General features: G+C 34.3%; 1 protein-coding gene across 3 annotated transcripts in view; it reads right to left on the reverse strand.

The window, feature by feature from the left end:
- Positions 1–26,837, reverse strand: part of CNTN1 (contactin 1) — a 374,843-nt gene that overhangs the window by 55,940 nt on the left and 292,066 nt on the right. For all 3 annotated transcript variants that reach the window (XM_032645482.1, XM_032645483.1, XM_032645481.1), the window contains 4 exons: positions 20,381–20,530; positions 11,829–11,899; positions 9,256–9,490; positions 6,849–6,952 (listed from right to left, as the gene is read on the reverse strand). In XM_032645482.1, the coding sequence (XP_032501373.1) occupies positions 6,849–6,952; positions 9,256–9,490; positions 11,829–11,899; positions 20,381–20,530 (560 nt within the window). The remainder of the gene's footprint in view (positions 1–6,848; positions 6,953–9,255; positions 9,491–11,828; positions 11,900–20,380; positions 20,531–26,837) is intronic.

Consider the following 26,837-nt stretch of genomic DNA (forward strand, 5'->3'; position numbering starts at 1 on the left):
TTTGGAAGTATTTGCCACAATAATTTATATAATTTATTTCCAGCTTTATTTGTGTTTACATAATTGCAAATTTGTTAAGAGCCATTGATAAACAAAAATAGTCATGAGGCCTAAACATGCTAGCTTAATTACTTTCTGCCAGCTTATTTCAGAAGTATGTATATAAAATTATTTCCTTTGAACTTATATACAGGCCAGATATCAAAGAAATATTATACCTAATAACTTGATTAGCTGTAGAAGTTATCTTTAAAATAAGTTTTAAAAAATTTCATTCATGTTGTGATTAGAAATGATTACTTTTACCAACCAGCATATCAATGACAGCCTTCCTTGTCTCTTAAAGTTTAAGTAAAAGCTATGAATTATAATATTCATTCTTCCAATAAGGCTGTTTTATTGGTTAAAAATCTATAATTACATCTCAGTTATAAATAAAAAGGAGAGGATTGTTTATAAGTATACTGCAATTTTATATTTTAGATGCCCTGTCTATAAAATAATGAGATTTTAATTTCACAATTAACCAACATACTAGAAGATAATATCTAATATTTATATAATCCTGAAATGTTTATTTACATAAACACATAAAAAAACATTATAAAATGGAACTGGATGGCTCAAATTCCCTTTGTAACAAAGTGAGGTTTATATGAAGAATGAGCACATTTCAGAACAAAGGCTAGTTACTACTTGCTTATTGGTTTCCTTTGTGATATTTTTATTTTGTATACTAGGGCTCATTTTTTCTGATGCCAATAATATATTTCCTAATAGTTTTGATGAAATCTCTTTGGCTTTTCTGTCCTCTGACCAGAAGGCTGGCTTCAGAACCGAGGAAGCGGAATATTACAAGTGGCTCCAAAGGCAGATCTCAGTTGGCAGAGAAAAGACTTTATGAGGATGGGACCCTCCTTGTGAAGGCATGAGTTTCCTGGTGTTGGAAGCATCCAGGCAGTGCCTACATTCATCTGAGAAGGAGGAAGACGGCCTATATTTTAGTGGAAATTTGAACTGTGTGACATGTAAGGCCTCTTCCACTGCTTGACTGAAGAGAAATAAAATGAACATTTATATTCTAGTGAAATACCAGGTACTAAAGTAGGATCATCCATGTGTATTATTTTCTCAACAAACCAATAATGGTAGTATTTAGCCTGTTTTATAGCAATCAAAACTGATGTCCCCGAGGTTCAGACATTTTTATGTGGATACTTGAGAGCACATTTTAAAATTTTATTCATTCATTATAACAACTTTTCTATCCCGTTTAAAGAGGAGATTTTTAACTAGACCATTTCTAAAAGACACTAAGTATTAAAATGAGGACTTAAAGTGACAAAGTTTTTTGACAGTTTACCCAAAATTCCATGAGGCATTTTGGCAATACAAAAGGAAAGAACAAAATTTTCTTTAATTTACTCTTTGCACCTATATCTTAAATGGCCAATTATTTTACTCATCTGATTTTGTCAGGGATCTATATTACACAGTCTCCATTGAAATTCACAATAAATTTAAGCAGTGCCTTAGTTATGCCCTGGTAACTAGGGAACAGAGAGAGTTATTGAGTGTATCAAATAATCTCTGACTTTCTTATTTTAGAATATGAGATTTTTTACAGACACTTTTACAGTATTTTAAACCTCTACTAAGGAAAGCATCCAATACAAAATTATTTTGGTTGAATAATCTGTCTCTCCTTAATTTAAAGCATACCTTTAGATTTAACTTGCAATGTTTTCAAAGAATTCTAAAATAAATAGTGGATATATGTAAAATTTAGCATTATTTTTTTTTTCATCTGAACTAAGCACTGGCCATGCACTTAGAAATAATTTCCAAATAGATAATTTGGACCACTGTGTTTGATCCCTGCAGTAAGTTGCCCATTGTGGTGAAGAACCAATATTAATCTGTGAGAAAATTGTTTGGAGTGAAGGGTTGAACCTGTAGTCATGGAGCAGAACAAATGCACTCCTTTTAATTAATCACTAGGGAGACCAAAAGGCAGCTTGGATGAACTAGTGGAAAAAAAAAAATAAATGAAGCAGGTCCTGCTTTATGGACAGTAGACCATAAATTCATTTTCACATGCTAGAGCAACATATAGTGTATTTATTTCTATTTAACACTGTGGCATTATATAAATTTAACTCTTTATTTACATGTTCCTAAAATCTCCACAACACCCCATGTCTAGTGTTAACTTATCTTAGTGCTTATTAAACAATTATGGAATTGCCCCATTACTGGTCTCTACTATTGCTAGGTTATAAACTCCTTGAGGACAGGTATTCATTATTTCAAATGCTGTGTACATAGGACTGCATTTGATGTATGGCACTCATTCATTCATTGAACAAATATTTTCTGGGTATCTACTTTGTACCAGCTATGTGCTAGATGCTAGGAATATAGTAGTGAACCAAGGAAACATGTTTTTTTTCCTCCATAGATCTTATAAATAAAGTAAGAAATCAAAATGTTTAAGTTCATATAAAATTACTAATATATTTGATTAGGATGATCTAAGTGTATAATTTTGTCCCAAGAAAATTTACTCTTTATAACAGTATTGGGAAGCTGAAAAGAAAAGCCTCAGAAAAAGGGCTAAATCATATAACAAAGAATAATTATAATTTCTATACATTTATGAACTACAATAACACCACTTTTGTACAAAGATAATAGTTATATCCCTTCCGAGGAAAATTTAAGAAATTTGTAGGAAAAACAGCTCTTTAATCTCATTTTCTCCAAAGAGGCTTAGAGTAAAACCTGGATGTTACAATTGTGGAAGTATTTAAAGATATTTAGTACTTTTGAAAATTAAGCTTGCTCCATTTTATTATTTTCCACTTCAGTAAACTTTTGTATCAGATTTCCAAACTTTCTTCTTCAAATTCTGAATTTTCTGAAAAAAATATCTTCTGACAGCTGAATATTCTTTTGTTATGGATTTAATACAGTTTTTAGGAAAAAAATCTAAATACGGTTATTTAAGTGAAAAATATCTAAAAAAGATATTATATAATAACTTTATATTATCCAGATCCCAGACTAATTCAAGTATTAGTACATTCTATGGGTTAGGAATAGTAATAATATATATCACTCAAAATCTGTATTCTCACACTTCTTGGAACCTATTCAAAGTTCCTTTTTATTCTAGCCATTGGTGCAGGAACCAAACAATTCTATGTAGGCTTCAACCAGCTTCCCATAAGTACTACCAGTTAGCAGTTTTCCTCTGCTATTGCTGCTAACTTCTCACTCCCTGTCTTGGGTCATCCTCGATGCTGCAGTGTGAACCTTGTCCTGCAATCAATGCAGGGAGGGGAGGTGATGCCCCTGGGGCCACTCTTAACCAGTGGGGAATAGCAGTGGATGAATGCTTCCCCTTTCATTCTATGTGGGGTAATTCTCAACCACATTTATGAAGCTCCTTAAAGATCACAAGGGATGGAGTACCAGTGCCCACAGTGGTTGCCAACAAGATAAAGCATTTTTCTAAACCCTCTCCTGTTCATTCTGCTTTTTCCTCATATCTGCTCCCTGGGATCATATTTAAAACAAACAACAACAAAAACACTAACTTCTTCTATACCTGTGTGTCAGACTTTGCTTTGGGGAGATCCAGATGAAGATAGATGTCTTCTCCAAAATAAGAAAATACAGCACTTCCTAAATATGAGCTTATGCTCACCATAATAATTTAACTTTTAAAGACATCTGTGTAAACTACTCAGGATGGTTAATCTTTTAAAATAGTTGTGAAATCAATCATCAGCATTAATCTCCAATTCAGCTGCTAAGAGGTTTTGTATTTATTATTCCTGATAGAATATTTTACTTGTTTTCATTAAGTGAATTCTTTACCTGCTGGGTGAGTAAACTAAGTCTTTTGTGGATTCCTGGGCAGGAGCCCAAATTTCTAATAAGCCTTTGATAAGAAATACTTCTTGCATTCTTCTAGTTCACCTACACTGCAGGAAATTAAGATTAAAAGTGGGGAGCTCTTTAACTAGGCCAGGAGGGGGAAAGAATAAAACTTAAACTTTCTACAAGATACACTTTAAAACCACAAGGGATTTTTAAAAATCCAATTGCCAGCAGTTCTCACTTGAAATGTCAGGAAATTAACCTTGAGATGGGGTCAATCACACAGGACTTGGGCTTTTCCAACTTTTAATTTATCTTATTTTATTAATGCCCTGCTTTTTTTCTCTGTTTCTTTATAACTTAGACCCATAGTACACTTTCATGGGAAGTGCAGTAGGATATTAGTTTTCTTGATCGTCTATCTTGTTAAACCACCGGCTTCTTCCTTCACATCTAAAAATAGTAACAATAACCGCATTATAGTGAGTCAAGCTTTTCCCCCATAAAGGGGCATTTTCTTACAGGAGAATAAATGTTACAGATTTTCTCTTTTAAGCTTTCATGCTTGTCTCTTTGATATTTAAAGCTCTGTATGAAAGACTTAAAGGCTTTTTAAAGAAAGAATAAATGGAAACAATAATTCTATGATTTATTTCCAAAATTTTTTTTTTTTTTTTTTTTTTGCGGTACGTGCCCTCTCACTGTTGTGGCCTCTCCCGTTGCGGAGCACAGGCTCCGGACACGCAGGCTCAGCGGCCAGGGCTCACAGGCCCAGCCGCTCCGCGGCATGTGGGATCCTCCCGGACCGGGGCACGAACCCGTGTCCCCCACATCGGCAGGCGGACTCTCAACCACTACGCCACCAGGGAAGCCCTTCCAACATTTTTTTTTTTTTTTTTTTTTCAACATTTTTAATTAACCCTTCTCCGGAGAGGCAAGACCTAGGTTCAAGTCAGTTTATACCAACTATTACTCAGATAAATGTTTTTAACTTCAAGTTCTTCACCTTTAAAATGGAGAAAATAATAGTGTTTATCTCCTGGGATTGTGTGGATTCAATACGATGAGCTCAATTAAATGTTTGACATCATAGGGCTCAACAAATATTATCATTATTAACATTATCATCATTGTCATCATCATCATCGTCATCATTGTCTTCAAATGTCCAATGATATAAAACAGGGGAAAGCGTTAAACACAGGTTATTTCATTTATTCCACACAACGGGATATGAGGCATTGATTACTCTCAGCTTTAAAAGTGAGGAAACTAGGGCCCAGAAAGTTTGAATAAATTTTCCACAAAGTTTCTAAGTGACAGAGCTGAGAGATAACCCCACGTCTGTTCAACAGCAGAGCTCATAATTTTCTAGTATGGAGTTGTGAAACGTCAGAAATCTGTGAAACTAAACTTCTTCACGGCATACGGTTTTTGATCATTTGAGAAAATCTTAGCTGTTAAGGTTATCTTTTGCTATTTAATTGAGAATCTTCTACTTAGCTTATTCCGCATCAAGAGCGTATATTCTGATTATTGTCTAAATTCACTGCTGCCAGTGCATTGTTTCACATCTCATATTTCCATTTTACTCTGCATGTCAGAAGTTATAAAATAGTCAACATATAATTCTCAGACAAAGAAAATATCTATTTCTGTGGCATGTTTTTAGCAAAGTAATAATACATCTTTAGCACTTTGAGTTAATGCATGGGTTATATATTAAATAATCATTTTTTTCTCTTTTTTATTGCTTACAAATGAATAATATTTAAAAAAAGAAGAAATCCTAAGTCCAAAATATGGCTTGAAAGCTCTAAATATTGATGTGTTCTCCCAAGATACCTCAGACTTATTTATTACAGGACTTTCTAACATCTAGTGAATTTCTCTCTCTTTTCCATTTCTATTTCTTTTCTACCAGATGCAAATGTAAGTTTAATAAGTTATGAATATTGGAACTTCACAGTCCACTTCTATAATTCCACTCTCTTGGTGACAACTTCAGCTGATCACTTGCAAAGATGATCTGAAAACACTTTAACATCTACCCAAATCATAACCTATGATACCAAGAAAAAAAGCTTCCTGTTAGCTTGTGAGTTTAAAACTTAAAACCTGGGGCTGCTTTTGTGGTTCTATCTCAGAAACAGGGTCTTGAGAAAGCCAGGTTGCAGCACTTTATTTGAGTATATTAGTGCTAACTAAGGCTAGTTGTTGAATCTCTCTGGCATCCATTTTCTCATCTGCAAAGGTAGGATGATGCAGTTCCTCTTAATTTTCACTCTTTGTGCTTAAAAATATGAGACAACTTCACTTTTCCTACAAAATCAAGTCTAAATTTCATATTAAAGATCCAGGCAGAACTAGCTTCAATTCCCCAGGTCTTATTTCTGTTGACTAAGACAAGTCCTCCCCTATCCTTCATCCTACTACACTTTTAAGACTTATTTTGAAGGAAGTTTCCTTTGAGACATTTCGAATGTTGTCAATTTTCTGCCTTCATAGATAGCATAATGGGATACATATTTAGTATATTTAGAAGTATTTCCTTTGGAGGGCTTTTTGGAAGTGGAATTAATGAGTCAAATAAGGTAAAAAAAATTAAATTACCAAACTACCAAAATGATTTCCCCAAAATTTGAGATTTACCAGCATTTTATGAGAATGTTTGTTTCAAAAGATTGTGCTTAAGCCCGAGTGTTATTACCTTAGTTTTTATTTTGGCCAATTGTTTACCTACACACAGGACTCTACATCTCTTATAGATAAGTCAGTTTGGAACCCCTGCTTTACTCATAAGTTAGTTAATAAATATCCAACATATTAAACACAGAGAATATAGTGTTAGTTGTCACATAAATCAGAAGGACACAGAACGTTGAGAGATGCAACATATTTGAAAAGGTATGCTGATAATTATGAGCAAGTGTATTTAGTTTGGTAAAAATTGAACTCACCTGATAGCTTTCCACTATTTTTTCTACAACATGCTCCCAATGAACAGATATCTCAGAAGATGATAAGACTTTTACGCCTACTGCTGTTGGGGCTTCACTGGGAGCTGAAATTTGATGAGAACATTACATTCTTACATAAGATGCTTATTTCGTGGTCATCAGTAATACATGCACACACACATATTCATATACATGAATGTTAATACAGACAGATACATATACATACACATATATACACACACTTATACAAAATATGGAAATCCATAAGGATTTCTCTGATATCTGTGAGCAAGAACCATACTAATATTTTGTATTTCTTTTAACTAACCTGTTTATGAAAGCCTGTGGATGCAAATTAAAATTTATTATGTTTAGCTTATCAACTCTATATTGTCAAAGATAGGAAATTTGGTATTTATTATAGAAAATTAGTCATTACAATTAATTTTCAACTCTCTCACACTTCCTATTTAATATGAGCTAAAGATATACAGCAATACTTCCCTCTTTCTCTTTTATGTTTAAGCTAAGATCTTTTTTTTTTTCTTTTTTTAAGATCCTTTGAAACAAGTTGTGACATCCACCGCTTCTTGTGCTCAGGAAAGCCTTTATAAGTCTAATCGTCCAACTGGGCATCTAGTCAAATATGTATCAAAAGGCTCTGTTCAGTGAAAAAAAAAGTAATTTACATCCCTTACAAAAATTACACAAAGTAACTAAGGAAATCTTAAGCAGGAGTGATCAGTTTTTATTGTCTTTTATTAATAAACCATAATCCTCTTTTATGCTAAAATGTCCTGCACATGAACACTGTCACCTTTCCAAATCAAGGTAAACGTGTGGCACTGTGACTGATTTCTTAGCAGTAGCAGTGAAGATGAACACTTAAACGAATTTTGTCACATGCACGTTTTATGAGACTCATGAAACATTTAGGAAAGAAATGTAGTTAAATACAGATGGCCATAACCAAAGAGATGACAAGCATGGCTTTTGCCTGATTACTTTAGCATCAAGTAAAAAAAAAAATCATACTGGGTGAGAAGGTAACTTGTAAAATGCTTTACACTTTCATTTTCTCTGTGAGATGTACTTAAGTTGTTCAAACTATTGAGTCAAGTTATCATACTTCTGCCGAATCAGAATGAGTGTAGAAAATGTGGGATTAATTACTCAGGATTAAATAGTCCTGAATTGATTATTAACTTAGAAATTTCTACTTGTTATTCTTTCTATGTATTTCATTGAGCGAACTTTAGAAAAGTATGCACGTGTTTGTGTGTGTGTGTAAACATATATACATATATATGATTGTCTTTCATGTTTGTATTGAAAGTAAAGATCATGGGATGATTTGAATAGATATTAAATTTTTAACAAATATGAAAGCTAATAACTCTATGACTGAAGAGCATAAATTCTAAGGGATAGCTAAATGTTTATTGTGGACTAAAATTAGTGTAAATTGGGTAAATTAATAGATAGTGTTTTTCCTCTAAGAGATCAGAAGAGTACTTCACATAGTTTTAAGTTTTAAAACCCTTCCATTTTTACTTCTCACACATGTGCAAAGGGAAACTTGTCCAAGCACAAATGTATTAGGTCAGAAGGCAACGAAAATCTCTACTTGCCTTTCTAGCCATTAATTATTTGCATAATGCATGTGAGTACAAAGGTATAATAAGGAAGTCGTACCTTTTTAAATAGGAAAATAAATAATAAAAAAGTGTAGCAGCTTAAATGGGAAACCATAGAAATCAATGTAATTAAGTTTAATATAAAAATATGTATAATTTAGCAGAGATATATAAAGTCCTCCAGAAGTATGCTCAGTTCAGTTAAAGTTTCTACAAAAACAAAGAGCCAGTATCTGTATTTTTTTTCCCCTGAATAGCCTTTCAGATAACTTTTTTTCTTTCCAAGAAAAAAATTTCAACTTGCTTTCTGACTCCTTTTTCATAGAATTATGCCTAAGTTCACTTTAATGAAATTCTATCATGCTACTGTAATGACAAAAGAAGTTACATAAATGATACAATATACAATTTTGAGTTAAAAGGAGAAATTTTATCCAAAAAAAGTGTATGTTAAGATTCCATCAAGTCTGGAGAATTTCTGACTGCAAAATTATAATCAAGAGTCCAGGAACAGCGGTCTAAGCCAAGGATTTTAGTGGAGATTTCCTAACTACCATAAACATGATCTAAAGGATGAAAGAGATTTTGGCAACATTCCTGTCATTTAAATGAAGAGACTGACATTTTAATTTGGCTCAAAATTTACTAACTCATTTACAAAATGTGTGGTATCTTAAAAAGATCTTAATAAGTAGGCTCGAAAGACAGCAAACAAAATGCCTACTGGAGAAGCAGAATCCCTCATCAGGTCAGTGGGGTCTTTCACCTACCATCTTGCGCGGAGTGGATGATGGCTGTGAGGCTGTATGGTCCATCTCCTTTGTTGTTGAAAGCTTTGACTTTGACTTGAAATGCAGTGGAAGGGCGCATGGTCTCATCTTTATGAACATAGCGGCCAGTATCTGGGTTAGTAACTGTCACTTTTTTCCATTCTTCCCCATCAAATGGCTTAAATGCCACTATGTAACCAAAATTGTTGCCGTAGTGGTATTCTCTTGACAAAGGCTGAATAGAAATTGAAATATTTAATAGGTTTAAGCAATACGGTTAACATGGGGAAAATCCTATGCAAACAATAAATATGCTACACATGGAAGCATGCTTTCTGTAAAAACATTCTTAGTTCATAAGTGAGAGCTGCATGAAAAGGCCAGGGCACAAATGTGCTCCAACATGTGGTGACTTCAATAACCAAATTCATTATTTCTGGAACACCCCACGGGGGCTCCCACTCTGGGCTTTTTTACTTACAGTTCCTTCCTTCTAGGATGCTTTCCCATTTGTCAGAAAGGATGCTTTCCCATTTGTCAGAAAGTCCCTCTCTCATTGTATTGTATTTAATACAATAATAATGATCTACACTACATATTCTACTTATTGTCTACTTTACTGTCTCTCTCCACTAGTATAACATAAGTTTCATGAGGGCAGGGTTATTGTCAGTTTCATTTACCTAGACTCTAGAGCAAAGCCTCAAGTAGTATTTATTCAATGGATAAGTAAATGAATTTCTTTAGAGTTGAAAGGCTATGGTAAGACAGTTAACAATACTCTGGAATATCTGTATTGTAACCAAACAATAGAAACTGGTCAGAGGAAAAAGAATGCGAAAGGAGGAAGGGATAACATTGCACTGATCTGTAGGAGGCTGGCTATGGGCCCTGTCTGACTCCAGGGCTGAAGTAAGAGCTCTGTTTTGCATTATTTTCTCAGAGTTATTATTATATAACAATTGCTCAATAAAGAAGTCTGTGTCAGCCCTAACAATCCATTATTTATAAATACTGACTCAAAGCAAGTTCTACTGAGTATCCATCATTTAGTCTTTTTTAGCCAATAAAGTAAATGTGCCCATTGTATATTGACTTTTTTCACCAGAATATCAAAGTTACGGTGTCTTGAGGAAAAACCTTGAACTAAATACAACACAGTAGCTTGAATATCCATAGGTTAAACAGGAATGTCTGTAAATGTACAAAGTTCAAAGGGAAAAGAAGTTGTTCTTGGTTGCACAATATAGAAATCCTGAAGCATGATCACAAGGATGTACAAAATATGATTTTACATTATTAATAGAATAGCCTAACATTCCCACCATAATTTAAATATTTTTTCTTATTGATAGTTCTATACTTAGTTTTTGCAATTTAGTAGATCAGAATTAGCTATGGAGTTTTCAAAAATTAGTGATTCTCAGGCCCTAGTCTCAGAGAATTGATTTCAAATTTTTGAAATAGGAATTCCCAATTCTGAATTTTTTGACAAGCTCCTCATCTTATTGTGACGCACATATCCACACAGTTTAAGAAAATCAAGCCTAAAGAAAGGAGGAAAATGTTAAAATTTTTCCAATATCTTCACTTTTGTGTGATACACTGACACTAGAACTGACAAATCATTTGAGATTTGAATGAAGAAAAGGCATTTTTTTTCTAAATCTTACTTAAAAATGTGATTTAAATGCCAAGTATAAAATATGACTACAGAGCACAGAGTGAAGTCAATTTCTGCTAAATATCCATTTATTATATAAATCAATTTAACTCATGTAAAGAATAAAACCTGTCATTTTTCCTGTAGTTCTCAGAATCCTTTGGAGCCTTAGTTGTGTTCTTTGACTTTCTGCAGTGATTAAATACTAAAAATATTTAACGGATACATAGAGCTATATAAAACATGTTACCTAGATAAACGCCAGATGTCTAATTCAGGCAAATCTATGTTACCAAAGCCTTTCCCACCCCCAGTATCTCTCTCACTTCAAAAATTCAGCTAAGACGCATTGTTTTCCAGACATCATAGACTCTGAAAAAAAACTCCCCTTTGGGTCATAAAAATTTAATACAATGTTTTGGACACCTCAATAACAAGTCATTTGGGGGGACTTCTAAGACTGACCAATGATAGATTACACATGGTGATGAAAGTAAGTCTGAAGTGAGAAAGCAAGCTCCAATTTTAAAACAGATGCTGATACAAAAAAATTTTTAACTGAATCGTTGGAGTTCTGAAAGTCCAGAGCAAATGTGGATTGCAATTGGGTTACCAGGCCACAGAGAGTACAAAATAGCTCTGGAATGAGAGAGTTGAATGTTTGTTTAATCTTTAAACCTACAGATACTTTAGCATCAATAATCTGTTTTGGTATAAGAATTGCACTAAGCCATAGTAAGCCAGGTAAAATCTGGCATGCATTTAAGAAAAAAAAATAATTTTAGTAATTTATTGTTGTTTGTGTTTGGGGCATTGTCTTTTATTTCAATTTATTTCAGGAAGCAAAATGGGTTTGAGATTAAGTGTAGGTAAAGCAGCCTATTAACATATGCAACTTCTTAGCACTTACCGCCCATGTTATGGTCAGTTCTCTGTTGCTTCCACCCCCACCTCCTACATCTGAAGGAGCCACATTAGGTGCTGAAACAAATAAACAAAGCTACAAATGAGAGGCCCTGTAATTATTTTCTTACGTTAGAGTTCTTATTCACTTAGAAACTGTACATGTTTTCTTTCACCAGGAAAGGCAAGCTGCACACATGATCCAATGCCGCATAGTTGCTGTAATAATGTTTTACTGCCAAGAAAAGAATTGGTTCAGTGCCACAGGAAATGTATTAGTTTCCTTCAACAAAGTAGTGAAGCAAATTTGCCTTCCCATCTTTTTTTTTTTCTGTGTCCTTTTATTTAATATGCTTTTGAAAGATTAGACGTATTTTATTGGTAAAATATTTCACAGCTCGCTTTGAACTCTATGACCTAACAACTCACTGTTGTGTTAGTTTTATGCCTCAATCTACAAATAACTGTTAAGAAACAGTGCATGTGCATTAACATAGGATTATGCTTCCCTGAAATATTTGGAAACAGAAATCTAATGCTGTTCTTATGCTCTTATTTTCAATGCCTAAATCTCTTCTGGAACCCTGTCCCATCAGTGACTCCAGTTCTCACCTACTTCCATCTTTTTACATTATCCTTCTATTTTTCAGTCTCTACTGTAATGACTATCCTTTTCAGTCTCTCCAGCCTTAAAAATCATCCTGTAATACTGTTTTCCTCTTAATCTCACCCTTTCCTGTCACTGAACTGCAAAGAATGATATATGACTATTTTTATACTTCACTCCATAATCACTTTTTAACAACCCATAATCTGTTTCCACTTCATATTACTGAAATCACTCTCTCAAAAATCACAAAATTTCTTTTAACTACCAAGTGCAACGGCCTCTTTGTTTTTCTCCAAGTTATTCTCTCTCCTTGGAAGTCCTTCAGGGTGGGTGCTATATCTTATCAGATTTGCATACTCTTATCTTATTGTAGTCTTTACCTTATTGGATTTGCATCTAATTGGAGTTGTACAGATAATGCTAAAGCATAGTTTGTTCCTGCACTCCAGGCAGTTGGAGACCAGCTACCTAGCTACGCAGGTAAAGACCATGCTTTTACTGAGGACATACATTTTCCCACACAATCGCTGTGGTTCAGTCTGAAATATCATTCCCGGCTCTTTTAACATTTTAAAGAACAGATGACATGTCAGTTCTTCCATGACTCCCCAAATAGTCCTTCCCTAAAGGAAACTGTCACACCTTCTACAGAGTACTCATTTACTGAGTTAGAGATCCTAACAAGTAATTGTGATTCACAGATAAATACTTCAAAACTTCCTCTATGTTAGCCACATAAATTCTTTGCTGAACTATGCACATTAATTGCACAGAAACAAACAAAATACAGGCTTTTCTTTATATCTATAAAACTATATGGCTTCCTTTCCTGATTAAGAAATTAATGTGAAGCTTGAGAGATTATATTTTATTATTTTATTTTATTTTATTATTTATTATTAACTGTCACCACTTGAGTGTTAGAAATTAAATTGAGTGCATGGGGGTGTTAAAAGGTAATTTACTTGTAGCACTTTAGATGAAATACATATTGAAGGCTGGGACATTAAAATACTGCTGGAAACCCTTTAAGCCTCATAACTCATATTCTGAGGTTAAAATTTTACATGCTATACAGAAACAAAGAACATGTCTTATAATCAATGAATAAATCAAATTTTGTGTTTAAGTACAAATATTGTGGTCACAAGGCAAATAATTTCAAAAATAACTCTAGAATAATTTAATTTATTATATTGCAATTTGTTGAATCAAATATTGCCTTCATCATGACAAGTATATTTGCCAAAGCATTTCACTATAATCTTTTAAATTATAATCAATATTAACCTTTGTTATTTAGAACAGAGCTAAAAATAGAGTATGTTTATGTTAGAGTGAATATTTTTCCCATTTCGTCACTTTTAGTTTCAGGTCTAACACACTTCAAATAAGTAATTCAAGATTATTTTCCTCCTCAAAGATCATCCATTGAGTTCACGATGCTGAAAATAAGACAGAACAAAAGCACAGAAATAAAGGTAGCTATATCTCTTTTTCCTTTTTTTTTGCGGTACGCGGGCCTCTCACTGTTGTGGCCTCTCCCGTTGTGGAGCACAGGCTCCGGATGCATAGGCTCAGCGGCCATGGCTCACGGGCCCAGCCACTCCGCGGCATATGGGATCTTCCCGGACCGGGGCATGAACCCACGTCCCCTGCATCAGCAGGCGGACTCTCAACCACTGCGCCACCAGGGAAGCCCTAGCTATATCTCTTAATAGAGTGTTTTATATCTTACTTGGAATCATAGAGTGTTTTATATTTTAATTTCCTTCTTTAAGCTTTGAACGTTCATTTGTAGCTTTAGGAGCTAAGGGATATTTTTTCACAAGTGGAATTGGCATATAACCTACATATTTGACATGTATCTGAATACCTAACTACTCTGTATTTGTATTCAGCCCTGCAGAAAACAGGAGGACTTGGCCAAATACTGATTCCTTTCAGGGAAGTAAATCACCCTGAGCACAAGGAAGTTTACGTAACTTTAGCCTCCAGGGCATCTGACAGTGAGCAAAATAGACTTTCTCTTAACGATAAATTATTAAAAAGAATTTAAACAAATATTTAGGAAAAATACAAAATTCTTGAATTAACAATGAATAAACAATTTAAAATAGTGAGGCTTTTAAACTTGTCTTTTTGCAATGATTTCAGTCTAATAATGATTCCTTAATGATGTTTATAGGAAGGCTTTTGTATTTCAGTTGTAGATCTAAAAAATATTTAAAAAGAAAATCAAGCCAATGTCATGATTATTCTTTCCTATGAAAAGAAACTGTTGCCAATTTTACTTGTAAATTTGAATGCTTAAATATTTGCATATAAGTAACATTTGGGGCTTTGGCGTTTTATTTAACAATGTACAAACTGCCCTGTGACAAATCCTAAATTATAAAAATCATGGAGTATAGGAAGAAAGGCCCTTGATTTAAAATATATGGACTACTCAGTTTTTGTTAATTATTGTTTTCCATTTTTACAGAAATAAAGTTACCATGAATGTAGCTTCTCATTTCAATTTGCATCAGAATTTCACTGTGATTTAAAACAAATTTTTTAGTAAGAGATTCAAAATGGTATGTAAGTAATGCTCTAGGGGCTAGATAAACAAAGGGATTAAAGCCTTACATCTGCTTTTATTCTATCTATAAATATATTTTCTTTCTGAAGTCATTAATAAAATCAAATGAACTGTATAATATTTGGATATTCAAATGAGTTCTTCATAATTCTTATGATCTCCTGCTCTGATGGTGGACCAGATTGCTAACATTCTTTATGCATCTACCATGTTAAATTGATGCTCTTCCCAGGTAAAAATTATATAGGGTCTGAAATTGTTCACAAAAACATTAATGTCTTTAGATCTTATCAGGCCAAAATTGTAGTTTGCTTATTAATCTAGATTTTGTTCTCAAACAGAAAGTTAAATGGGCGTAGCAGGGTAAATTCGTTAACTGCTCAACAGAATGATAGTCTAAAGACAAGTCATCTGGGGGAATGTTTAGATGGGCAGAAAAGAATGCTACAAACTGAAATAAGCATAATGCATAGTAAAGTTATTATAAAGAACCCAAACTGATTATGGATTTTTCACTTAAGTGAAAGAATGAACACTTCCTAGTTTATCTCAGTGTATTAAAAACAAAAGCATCTAATGTATATGTTAACCTTGTTTCAAACAAAACAAATTATATTTGGTAATATATTTTTCTGAATTTTAATATGCAAATATCACAGTAGGTTTGATCACTACTTTTCATTATCCTCTATTAACTTACAATTGCAAGAACCATCCTCTTTCCCTTCTTGTTCCTCTCTTTTCCTTCTATAAATAATTTTAAGTACCAGTTATAGACACTGTGTTGTGTTAAGCACTAAAGTTAACAATATGAATAAAATCTGATTCTGGTCCTGAAGACGCTAGTGTAGTAAAATTAAATATGTACAACTGGTTTTAATTCAATGTGTTAAATATCCTCAATGTGTTAAAAATCCCTGGTAGAAGTTTGCTGGATGAATGGATGAATGAATAAATGAATAAAAAAGCCCAGCTTATTAAAAGACTCATCTAGAACTTAGAAATGATTTTTACATATCGTACCTAATTGGGTACTCAGGTCAGCACTTTAAAATAAATATACAGAAAAGTAGCATTATTCTTTTTTTATAAAATAGGCAGATGAGTCCCAAAAGTAGTTAGTTAACTAGCCCAGGTCGCACTACTCACATGTAGAGAAGCTGCAACTTTAACTCAGGCCTCCTGATGACTTAAAAATCTATACTCTTTGCTTCTTTAAAAAAAAAATTTTTTTCTATTACATAACTAGTGACAGCTGTTAACTTTAACATAGCACCTTACTAGCTATAAAACTTGTTCTTAGCACCATCCTCCTCCTTTATCAAACATATCTAAAAAAATAAAAATAAATGACACAGCCGAATAGCTTCATTAGGCATAAAATTAAAGCTCTCTACATAATATGAAAGGGCAATCAGCACTTTCATAATCAGTGTTATGTTATTTTTTCTCTTTTCCTTCTTAGTTTGATCTGGCAAATAAATAGCAAAGTTGTCAAAACAAACCTGAATGTATCATTTTAGGATATCGACTTACCAACTGCACCTGCAGAGCTATTAGCTACGGGGGTATGTCTTACAATGACACATCACTTTGAAGGATGCTTCTGTTATCTCTTATTTACAGTCAAAATTAAATGGGTTACAATGATTACAAACACATCTAATTCTTCATTTGGGGCCAACCATTTTATAATGCACTTGTCTGAAACCAAAGAATATACCCAACTGTGGCTGGCAATCTTAAAATTAAGTAATTGGACAGATAAGGGCATATGCCGCACTAGATAATGTCCTGTCTTTCGATCAGTATAATGAGGCACAAGAGCAACATTTCCATCAAATGGGAACCAGCCTTTATCCCACATAACATATGCTGGTATCTCTTAGAGAGTTGTTATAATGGTACGTGATGAGAAAAACATCCCCCTGTTTCAGAAAGTATTTTTATTTTTTTGTAAGGATAAAAAATGTAAATGTCCAATTTTATGAATATTCAATTTTTCAAAAACAGGATGAAATGAAAAACAGAAATTAAAGAGAAAGTCTGTTGGATTGTATTGTATTAAATATATTAATTATTCCTTTAAGATGATTAAAATTACATGAAATTATATGATCCTCTTTTATGTTAATAAAAATGGAAATATATTGCCAAAAGAGGTGATCAATATTTTCTTATAAGCATATTAAAGCTTAAAATGAGCATTAATGGCATAATAAAAATTTTATTCAGAAAATATTATGCACTAGACAGCACTAACTTTGCTTTCCTTACATGTTTTTAATCATAAAAAAATTCATAAGATAAATAATTTCCACTTAGAGATGAGAAACCTGAGGCTCAGAGAGGTTAAGTAACATGCCTCTAATCACAGAGTTTTAAATGATGGAACCAGTATTCTACTAAAGGATCAGTGTCTCAGAGCTTTAATACTGCATATTGCCCTCCTAGAAAATTATTTAGGAATGAAGCTTTTAGAATTGCAAAGCCCTGAATTTGAATACTAGCTCTGCTTCACATTAACCAAGTGTAATCTTGACTTCTTTGTCTGTAAAATTAGGATAAATAATACTAGTTGCATAAAGTCATTGTGGGAATTAAGTGGAGCAATGCAAGTAGAGAATTTAGCACTCTGTGATAACATACAGCAAATGCATAAATGATAGTAGCCATAAAACTTGATTAATAAAGGATCCAAAAATATTTTCTTATGAAAGATTAACAAATGTATTAGAGGTTATAGGATTTATTTTTTCACAACTGAAAGGAAGGCATCATCTTATTATATCACGATTGGACCAAATCTTGCATTGTGAGTAAGACCGTTATCACTTCACTTTTGTGTCTGAAGGCCTTTAAGAGAAGTTATTTTCCAAGTACACTAGAGAGAGAATTAATTCCTTAACAAAATACCATTTGAGCAAACATGTTAGAGGTCATGCTTAATGAAGGTGATGCCAAAAGTTGTTAGTTGAAAGTAGCAACCTTACCAAAATTTTAGGTTTAATATCACTAAAACAATTTTTTCCCAGTATTTCTGAAGATAAGAAGACATTAAGGTTGGAAAGTCTTCAGAGTTACATACAAACTACAGGTAGCAAGCACATCAAAAAGTATTCTTATCTTCTAAATATGATACTAAATATAAATTATATTTATAGATTCACAGATGAAAGAATCAGATTGAATCTTTCTTTCTGAAACATGTTTTGCTGTTGCTGTTCTTAAAAACATTTAATTTAATCAAATATACACTGAGATTAAAAAAAAATCCAAGTTCTTATAATTCTGTCCAGACAATCAACCGAAGTATACTAAAGCAATCATTTTTGAAATAAATAATACATAATTTTTTGGTAACAGAGTTTCTACAATTTTTTGGTAACAGCGGGGAGGGTCTACTCCTATCATCAATGCCAGAGAAAGTATCTTCCCTCCCCATGAACAATGTTGTTTTTGGATCAGAATTAATTCATATTGTGCTAGTCAACAGATCACAGAAAATTAACCAAGCTCAATGAGATAAAAAAAGACCTATATCTGAGATAAGCATGTTATAATTTTTAACTGAAATAAGTTTGCTTAGACCAACTTAATCATTGGATATTTTTGCAATTTTATTTTGAAAATGAACACTTGTTATATCAAAGCAAGTGCATGATCTCTCAGCATGAATTATGTGGTTGAAACCACCAGTCAGATAATGTGCCAGTTCCTTTTTATTTTTGTTTTTCAAGAAAGGGCAACTGTGTTCAGTCCATCACACAGAAACTTCTATTACAAACATAGGAGGCTCTAGGGAATAATCAAAACCAAACAAACACAAGGATCCTGGCTATGCGGTATCTGTGTTCTCTAAAGCTGCAACATATATTACCTCCGTATCCTAATGAGATTTCTGCAAGGCAGAGAAAAAGGAACAATTGTGTTCATTTCACAGGTGGATATACTAAAACAAAAAACGGTGTTTAAGTCATATCTAGCTCTGTAACTTAGAATGAAATATGAGCTTCTACTAGAACGCACAAATAAAGGTTCATATAAATGGCTGTGTGTTTAGGAGTCCTGCTTGAGAAAACACCTTTAAGAGAGAAAGTTGAATGTATCAGGTCTGTGCTTGAATTCTGAATCTTGCAAGTAGTTATATTAACCTAGGTAAACTGTTCAGTGTTTCTGAGTCTACTGCCTATTAATGAGCATTGGATTGTAATACCTACCTCAAAATATTATTGTGAGGATTAACTGAAATGTATCTGAAAATGCTCAGCACAGATCAGTATTTTAGTGTTTCTGTTCTTCCTTTATTACAGAATCATCAGTTTTATCTGATAAATTACATGAAATTACATGAAACTTTAAGAGGTAACTTATTGATGACAGTCTCTGTGAATAACTTGGCTTTAAAAACTAAAGATAGCACAATTCATAATTCTATTTAGAAGTTAGGCCAAGGAATTGATGTAGCCAGAAATGTGGATAAGTGATATTAAGATATCACAGCAGAATTTTAATGGCATTCTGTCATCCATTTAAAATATTTTCCCCCAAATAAAGCACTGAAGTTTGGCAAGGCGCAGTAAAAATAAACTCAGAGAGTCTACAAAACATTTTCTTTTTCATAGACAGGGAATAATAAAGAAGAGTTATTATTAGAATCAGAACAATATTTTTGCCTAGAAATTCAAGGGAGAAGGAAAACAGAGTGGGGTATTTCTTGTATAAAAGGCTATTAAAATGGAGTTGGTATTTAGCATAAAAATGTGAACCTAAATTGGAAGAATAGCCATGGTTGAGCTGTGATAAAAGAGCACATTTAGAGTGACATCTAATATTAAAAGAACACATTATAGCTATTTCTGAGATGCTCTGACTCCCCAGGTGGTATAGATCCAAGAGACCCCATCACATTCCCTCCTTGCCAGGCTCACCCTGCTCTCCTGCCCATACCCTCCATCCACGTGGCTGTTCGGTTACCCATGTCTTTGAGAGAGAAAACAAATTGTGAGCCTTCTAAATCATGGAATCTGCTTAACCATGACTCTGCCCGGTTAAGATTCATAATTTACATTAAAGTTTATATTCTAAACACCAACTTCATTTAAGTGATGTTCAGTGGATCATATAGTTGCTTCTATTTACCTCTTTTCCATTAATTATGTAAGGATATTCTAAAGCTTTATATTTTCTCTTTTGGTTTTTGACTGTCTTGACACAATGCACACACCTGTGTGAGATACATATACACACATTTTTTAGATAAACTACTTACCTCAGAGCGTTATTTCCAAATACATTCAATTATATGCTAAGGTGTCACTGAATTTATAGACCTTTTAAATTTTAAAAAGTTTCTTCTACATACCAGCACCATCTGTCTTAATTTTGCTTGATGGTATACTGGGCTCTCCTATACCCAATGTATTGGTTGCTAGCACACGAAATTCATATTCCATCCACGGGATTAAATCAACTGCTCTTGCTGCCTCCATATTTCCTTCAATAATCGGAGGATCTAAATAAAATAAATATTAAATAGAGAATATTAGTTGAGTAACATCATTCTTATAATTCTCTCTTTTTATTTTACTGTTTTGAGAAAATGGCACATGTTCCATTGAGTTGAAATAAAAATAAAAAGTAGGAATGACAAAATGTTAAATTCAAGGGAGTGAGAGGAGAGGTCCTTAATAGATAACACGTTAGAAAGAGAGATATGCACATGGATCATTTATTTATTAAGTACAGGGTGGGAGCACTGAGATTCTACATTTCTAACCGGCTCCCAGCTCTTGCTTCTGCTGCTCGTTCACTGTCTACAACTCGAACAGTGAGGGGCTGTATTCTGAAGACAGAATCTAGGAAGATTTCTTGAGGCAAAGGTACAACTTGTGCAGTTAAAATTTTTATGGACTGCCACTGATGTAGTGTATGGGTAGTGAATGATTAATTACTAGGGTACCTGTATGTTTATACTCTTTTGTAGTTAGCTTTTTAGATTTATACCCAAATCCTTTGGGACACTGATAATAAAGGTTATAATAATTCATTCAGATTTATTAAGTATTTCTCAGAATTGATGCTACTAGATACTAACAGGAAAATTATAACTTAGGGGTAAGATACATTCAAGACTGCTTATTTAGTTGAGGTATGATAAAACATACAACCAAGGCAGGATTATACATTATTTTAAGCTCCCCTAAAATATTCTCACATGTGTTTTTAATAATTAACTTACACATACATATGCATGTAAATACCTGTACATCACTTATTGGAAAATGTGTTCCCTTAGACTTATATATGACTCATTATCTTATTACTCAAGGAATTTTTATCTGGCACTGCAGACCACGAATAAATAGCTTTTTAAGATGTTGTACCCATCATCACAATAAATGTTAAGCATCCCAGTGCCCAGTTTCTACTTTTAGACAAATTCCTAATGGCTCAGACTATCCCATGCCTCACACTGTCACGTGTGGCATAACTCTCCTAGACACTAGTTTTACCATCCAGTCTTTGATTTTGTTAAAAATTTGTTTTATATATTTGACATATATTTTTGACTTTCTGATTAAAAGTTTGGATTTCCTTCTCCTCTGTTTTAATTCTGCCTCTTTATCTCCTGTTTGCTCTACCTCTTCCTCACACCAAATTGGGATTTGTTTGTCTTACTTCGTGTACATAGGAAGTTATTTTAGGTAATTGGAAGAGGGAAGATGAATTTTTGATTTGCAAAGGACTCTTCATGGAGAAAAGGAAAACACAGAGCTGGTTGCTATGACACTGGGTAGAGTGGCCTCCTTCTTCACTAGATGCCTTGTTATGATTTTGAGCCTCCTATAGAAGGAGCCATTGTAGTGGGTTGAATGGTGACTCCCCCCACACAAGAGATATGTCTGTGTTCAAATCACCAGAACCTATGAATGTAAGCTTATTTGGAAAAAGGGTCTTGTAGACCATTTTAATTTTAAGACAAATTAAGTTAAGAATCTTTGGATAAGATATCCTGGATTATCTAGATGGGCCCTAAATCCAGTGACAAGTGTCCTTATAAAAGAAACACAGCAAAGAGACATATAGAAGAGTGAAATGTGACCACAAAGGCAGAAATTGAAGTGATGCAGCCACAAGCCAAGGAGTATTTGGAGCCTCTGGAAGCTAGAAGAGGCAAGGAATGGGTTGTTCCCTGAGATCCTTGGAGAAGGTGCAGCCCTTTCAACACCTTAGTTTTGTACTTCTGTTGTTTCAAACCATCAGATCTGTGGTAATGTGTTATGACAGACATAGGGAATTAATACAGAGGTTTAGAGGCTGAAGCTGATGGAAATATTTGTGAGTTTGTGAGTCCGGGGTTTCCAAGTAAAAAAGTATAATAGAAGGGTCAAGGAGGCAGTCTAATCCTCTCTCCTGCTTCTTATGCTGCAAAACCCCAGCACCATTTAAATGCTTGAAGAATGGAAATACGGGAACCATTCTAAAGGGTCCCTCTTGACAAGAGCATGGTGTTCTCACGATGGTAAAGGCTACCCTGGGGCTTTTTCCAAGCAGCTGGGCAGTCAACAAGTAGAGGCAGGTGAAGGCTGTATCAGACAGGAAGAGCCAGATGGATATGCAGTGAAAACTAGAGCTGACAGACTGATTCTGAGCATGTATGAGGATCCAGTATGAAAATATCTCCAAACAAATGGAAGATCAGGAATATGTTCAAAGGGTAGAAATTCATACTTTACTACAGAAAACATTTGGAAGAATGGAGAGAGATAAAGAAAGAAAAGTCAACTGATGTCATTTTAGGGTAGGTTTTAGATTCCAGATGAGGAGTAAGGCCTGTGACTAAATGAAGTCTGAGAGGAAGAGAGGAAGAAGAATAAGCAGAAAGCCTTGGAGTTACAACCATGAGAAGACAGACCTTAGTGGGAAACCCTTGACCCAGTGATGCAAACAACTTTCAAAAGGGGAAGCTGGAAGTGGATGTTAGGAAGATGGACTTCCAGAATGTACCTTCCAAATGATTAAGGAAAGAATTTGATATCTATAAGTTAATAATATAGTCTACAAGGATAGCTAACAGTTGTGAACACCTCTCTTTTTAGAACAAAACCAATTATGATCATTGTTAATACACACTAACATCAGTACTTATGAGAAGATAAGTATCTAAAACAAATAAGTTTTTGGCATATCTTTATAATACCCCCTCTATAAAACCATTTATATAAGTAATAGGGCTAACTTAGCAAAAAATGACTAAAGCCAATCATTTTATAAAAATGTATTTAGAATTAAAAATGGCTCTGTATATGGCCTGCTTTCCTTTCCCAGAGGGGGACAGGACTTTGGATGCATACCACATCATAAGAACAGGGTTTAAAAGTTTGCTTTCTAACTTTTTTGCAGTCCAATCTTGAGCTCGGTAGCCCATATCACCACTTTACAACTTGAACTTCAAGATCGGCTATGTCCATACCAGGCCACACCTATAATATGTCTCTATGTCCCCCCTTGTTTGTTCCTGGTTATTATTTATGGACATACATATGTTTCTTTTACTTCTTATTCATGTTTGGGAACCACTCAGTGCCTAGAATGTACACCTAGAATGATGTTTTGTAAGTAGAAGTACTTTATAAATATTTGTAAAAAATACAAATAAACTACAAATACAAAAGTTGTGCTTATTTAGAGTCGACAATGTCTTAATGCAAGAAGCACAACCGTGTGTATAACTTTATTGTCTCCTTCAACCCTGAATCAGGCAGGCAACTGGTAGAAGAAAAGAGGGCACTCTGTTACCTTGTCCCACTACAAAATATCCATGCTCTATGGCTCTTATGCCTGTATTTAGCTCATAAATCATCCTGCTCTGTCTAAAGCAGAGGGTAGACCTCATCTCCATCCTCTTAAGCTCTCTCCCACCCTCTTTAACTCTGAGTTGATCCTTTTCAATTTCTCTCCTCCACTGCTACTGTGTTTCACCTCTAGTACCCATTTTTATTTATTTTATTCTGAGCCTTAAATGTCCCTATAAAAGGATTTGTACCTTCTCCAACCCCTTCAGCCCTGGTAGGAACTATTGGATGGATTTTATTTTTCCAAAACCACCCACATAGATAGGTTGGAAGCAAAGGTCATCTTTGCTTTGGAAAGAGATTCTTGCTCCAAGCCAAATGCACAATAATCAGGAGCAGAGGGACTTTGTGTTCCCTCTCTTCAGCCAAGTTCCTTGCAACCTGTTTGCTATTCCTGGAGTCAGAAAGAGAGGAGAGTACTTGGCAAAATAGAGGCAAGTACCAGGAATCAGGACTGTGGTCTCAAGTTCCTGAGTTTTAACTGGGTCATTTCTGAGTCAGGCCACTTTTTACAGACAATTTCAGTTTTGGAAATCAGATTTTAACTGTATAAAGGCTGTCAGAGGTTTCTTTCTATAAAAAACTAAAATGTTGTATATTAACCTGGTAGCTATTTAAATCTTGGTTTTACTTCTAAGTGTAAATTTCAAGCAAAGGGATACAGAATAAGAGACATACTCCTTACTTTAATATTCAGGTCAAAAGACCCCCTTTAGAAGGTTTTATTTTGATAACCAGCCATAAGCACTAATCTACAGGTCTATTTTCAAATACCTTTAGTCCATAAGGCTCAGAATAAAAAAAATTCTGACTATTCTTTGGAGGAAAAGAGAAGCAAGCCTCATGGGTATCCCAAGGCCAATAGTCACAATTGCCTGGCAACCATGCTTTGTGGTGCTCTGCCTTCAGACCACGACAACTAGTTCCCTGAGCAGCTTCAGAGCTAGGCACAATGACCTCCAGACTAAAAAGCAGATGTTTCAAAAATAACTCCAGGCAATATAATCACACCTGTTCTAGATTCTTGGAAGTTGCCATAGTGAGTTCTGCTATTTCCTCAGGGTTTAAATACAGTTTGAACCCTTAGGATCCTCCATCTAAATCTAAAACCCAAGTATTTGAAACTATTCAGAAAGAATTACTCATTTGGGGATCTAGCTGAAAAAGTTGGTCCATTGTTTCAGAATGAAAATGGACAATTAAAGGCCTCTCTCTGACTCTGACACAACTACTCAGTGTGATGTTAGGGGCTCTAGATCCAACCTGTAGATCATCTGGCAGGACTCAGAGAAGAGCCAGCGGTGTGAAAATGTTCCTTGCAGAGAAAGAGAATCCGATTATTCTCTGAATTCCCAGAAAATGTGATTCATTGTTTCTTCTCTATGGAAAGTTTGCATGCTGCCTCATAAAAACCCAGAAGTTTATCTTTGAAATAAGAGCAACAAAAGTGAAGCTATGGAAAGGCAAAAAATAAAACAGTAAATTCTAAAATGTAAATGTCCTACAAGGAGCCTAATGCTTTTTCATTTTTTTAACCTATCAATTTGACAAAGATTTAAAAAGTAAATACTAAGTAAAGGTATGGTGGAAGAGACACTTATATACTGTTGATTGGAATAAAACTTATTCCACCTTTCTACAGCATAATTTTGTAGTAAGCTCATGGGCTTAAGCATGCATACACTCAATAATTTAACTCACAAATGTCTATTCTGAGGAAATAATCTAAAATTCAGAGGAACATTTATGTGCCACGACGATAATTGCAGAGGATTGGTAACAATTAATTCTAGTCTTCCACAAGACAGAACTTTAAATATAAAGACACTTTTCTTCTCCTTTTTCAAGAACATATCTGAGGTTCTCTCAATTGCTCCTCATAGTACAGTTTCCAGGCCATTTTATATTCTGGCCAACATTCCTTTTCCACACACACACACACACACACACACACACACACACACACCATCACCAACAATATTCTATAATTTTTCCTCTGAAAGTAGCAGCACGGAATCCAACACACATTCTAAACGTGACCTGAGCATCTTGTAGAACCCTAGGAATGTTATCAGGTTTCTGTTGTCCATCCCCAAAAATGTTCCAGAGAAGTAATGCTTACAGTTGATTGTTTTAAAGATCTACAGTCTATTATTCTCATTATTCTAAATTTAATCATTGGAATGCTGAAAGTTGGTATCTTTGAAAAATATTTATTGGACACCTTAACTAATTACCTGCATGAAACTGAATTTAATCCTATATCTTATTTTTTCAGTGGACACCACTGTAAATAAGAACCACGTGATTTTTATTTCTACATTGGTTATAAATATTTTTTCCACTTCCACTTAGAACACAGTCACAATAACTTTACTGACCAACTAACAGGAAGAACATGCAAGATAATCTACAAAATAATAGTTTTTTTAGAGCCCATTGGAGAGCTGAGTTTGTGAAGAAATCCAATGAAATAAAGTCATCATCAGTAGAGTCATGGGGAGAGGAGGATTTAGTCATAGACGTTCATAAGAAAAAGGCAGTTTAACTTTTCATAGATATTTAAAGATAAAGTGCAGTCTGGCATGGCTATTTTGAATCCCTGGGAGCCCCAAATCAAGGAGAGTCCTTACCTGTTGACTAACTCTTTCTCTGTAGACTTTACCAGATGCATTCAAGAAAGTTCGGAAGCCAGACAAGAGTGCTGAGAGACCACCCTTAAAGGCATAGACACCTCAGATCTGCTCAAATCTAAGAGCACAGCAGGAAAATTGAGACCCTGCATGCACTCTGAGCCTTACACTGGATATAAGTGAGTGCTCACGTGTGGCTGGGTGAGTGGTAAGAGGGTAACAGAGATTTGCCTCCCATCTGAGGAGCAGGTGCTTTGGATCTGTGAAGTCTGAGGGAAGGATAGGAGAACTGAGAAAATTCTCCCCCACTACCCCAGCACTCTGTGCTTTA

Source organism: Phocoena sinus, chromosome 10 (genome assembly GCF_008692025.1).
Source record: "Phocoena sinus isolate mPhoSin1 chromosome 10, mPhoSin1.pri, whole genome shotgun sequence".
NCBI lineage: Eukaryota > Metazoa > Chordata > Mammalia > Artiodactyla > Phocoenidae > Phocoena > Phocoena sinus.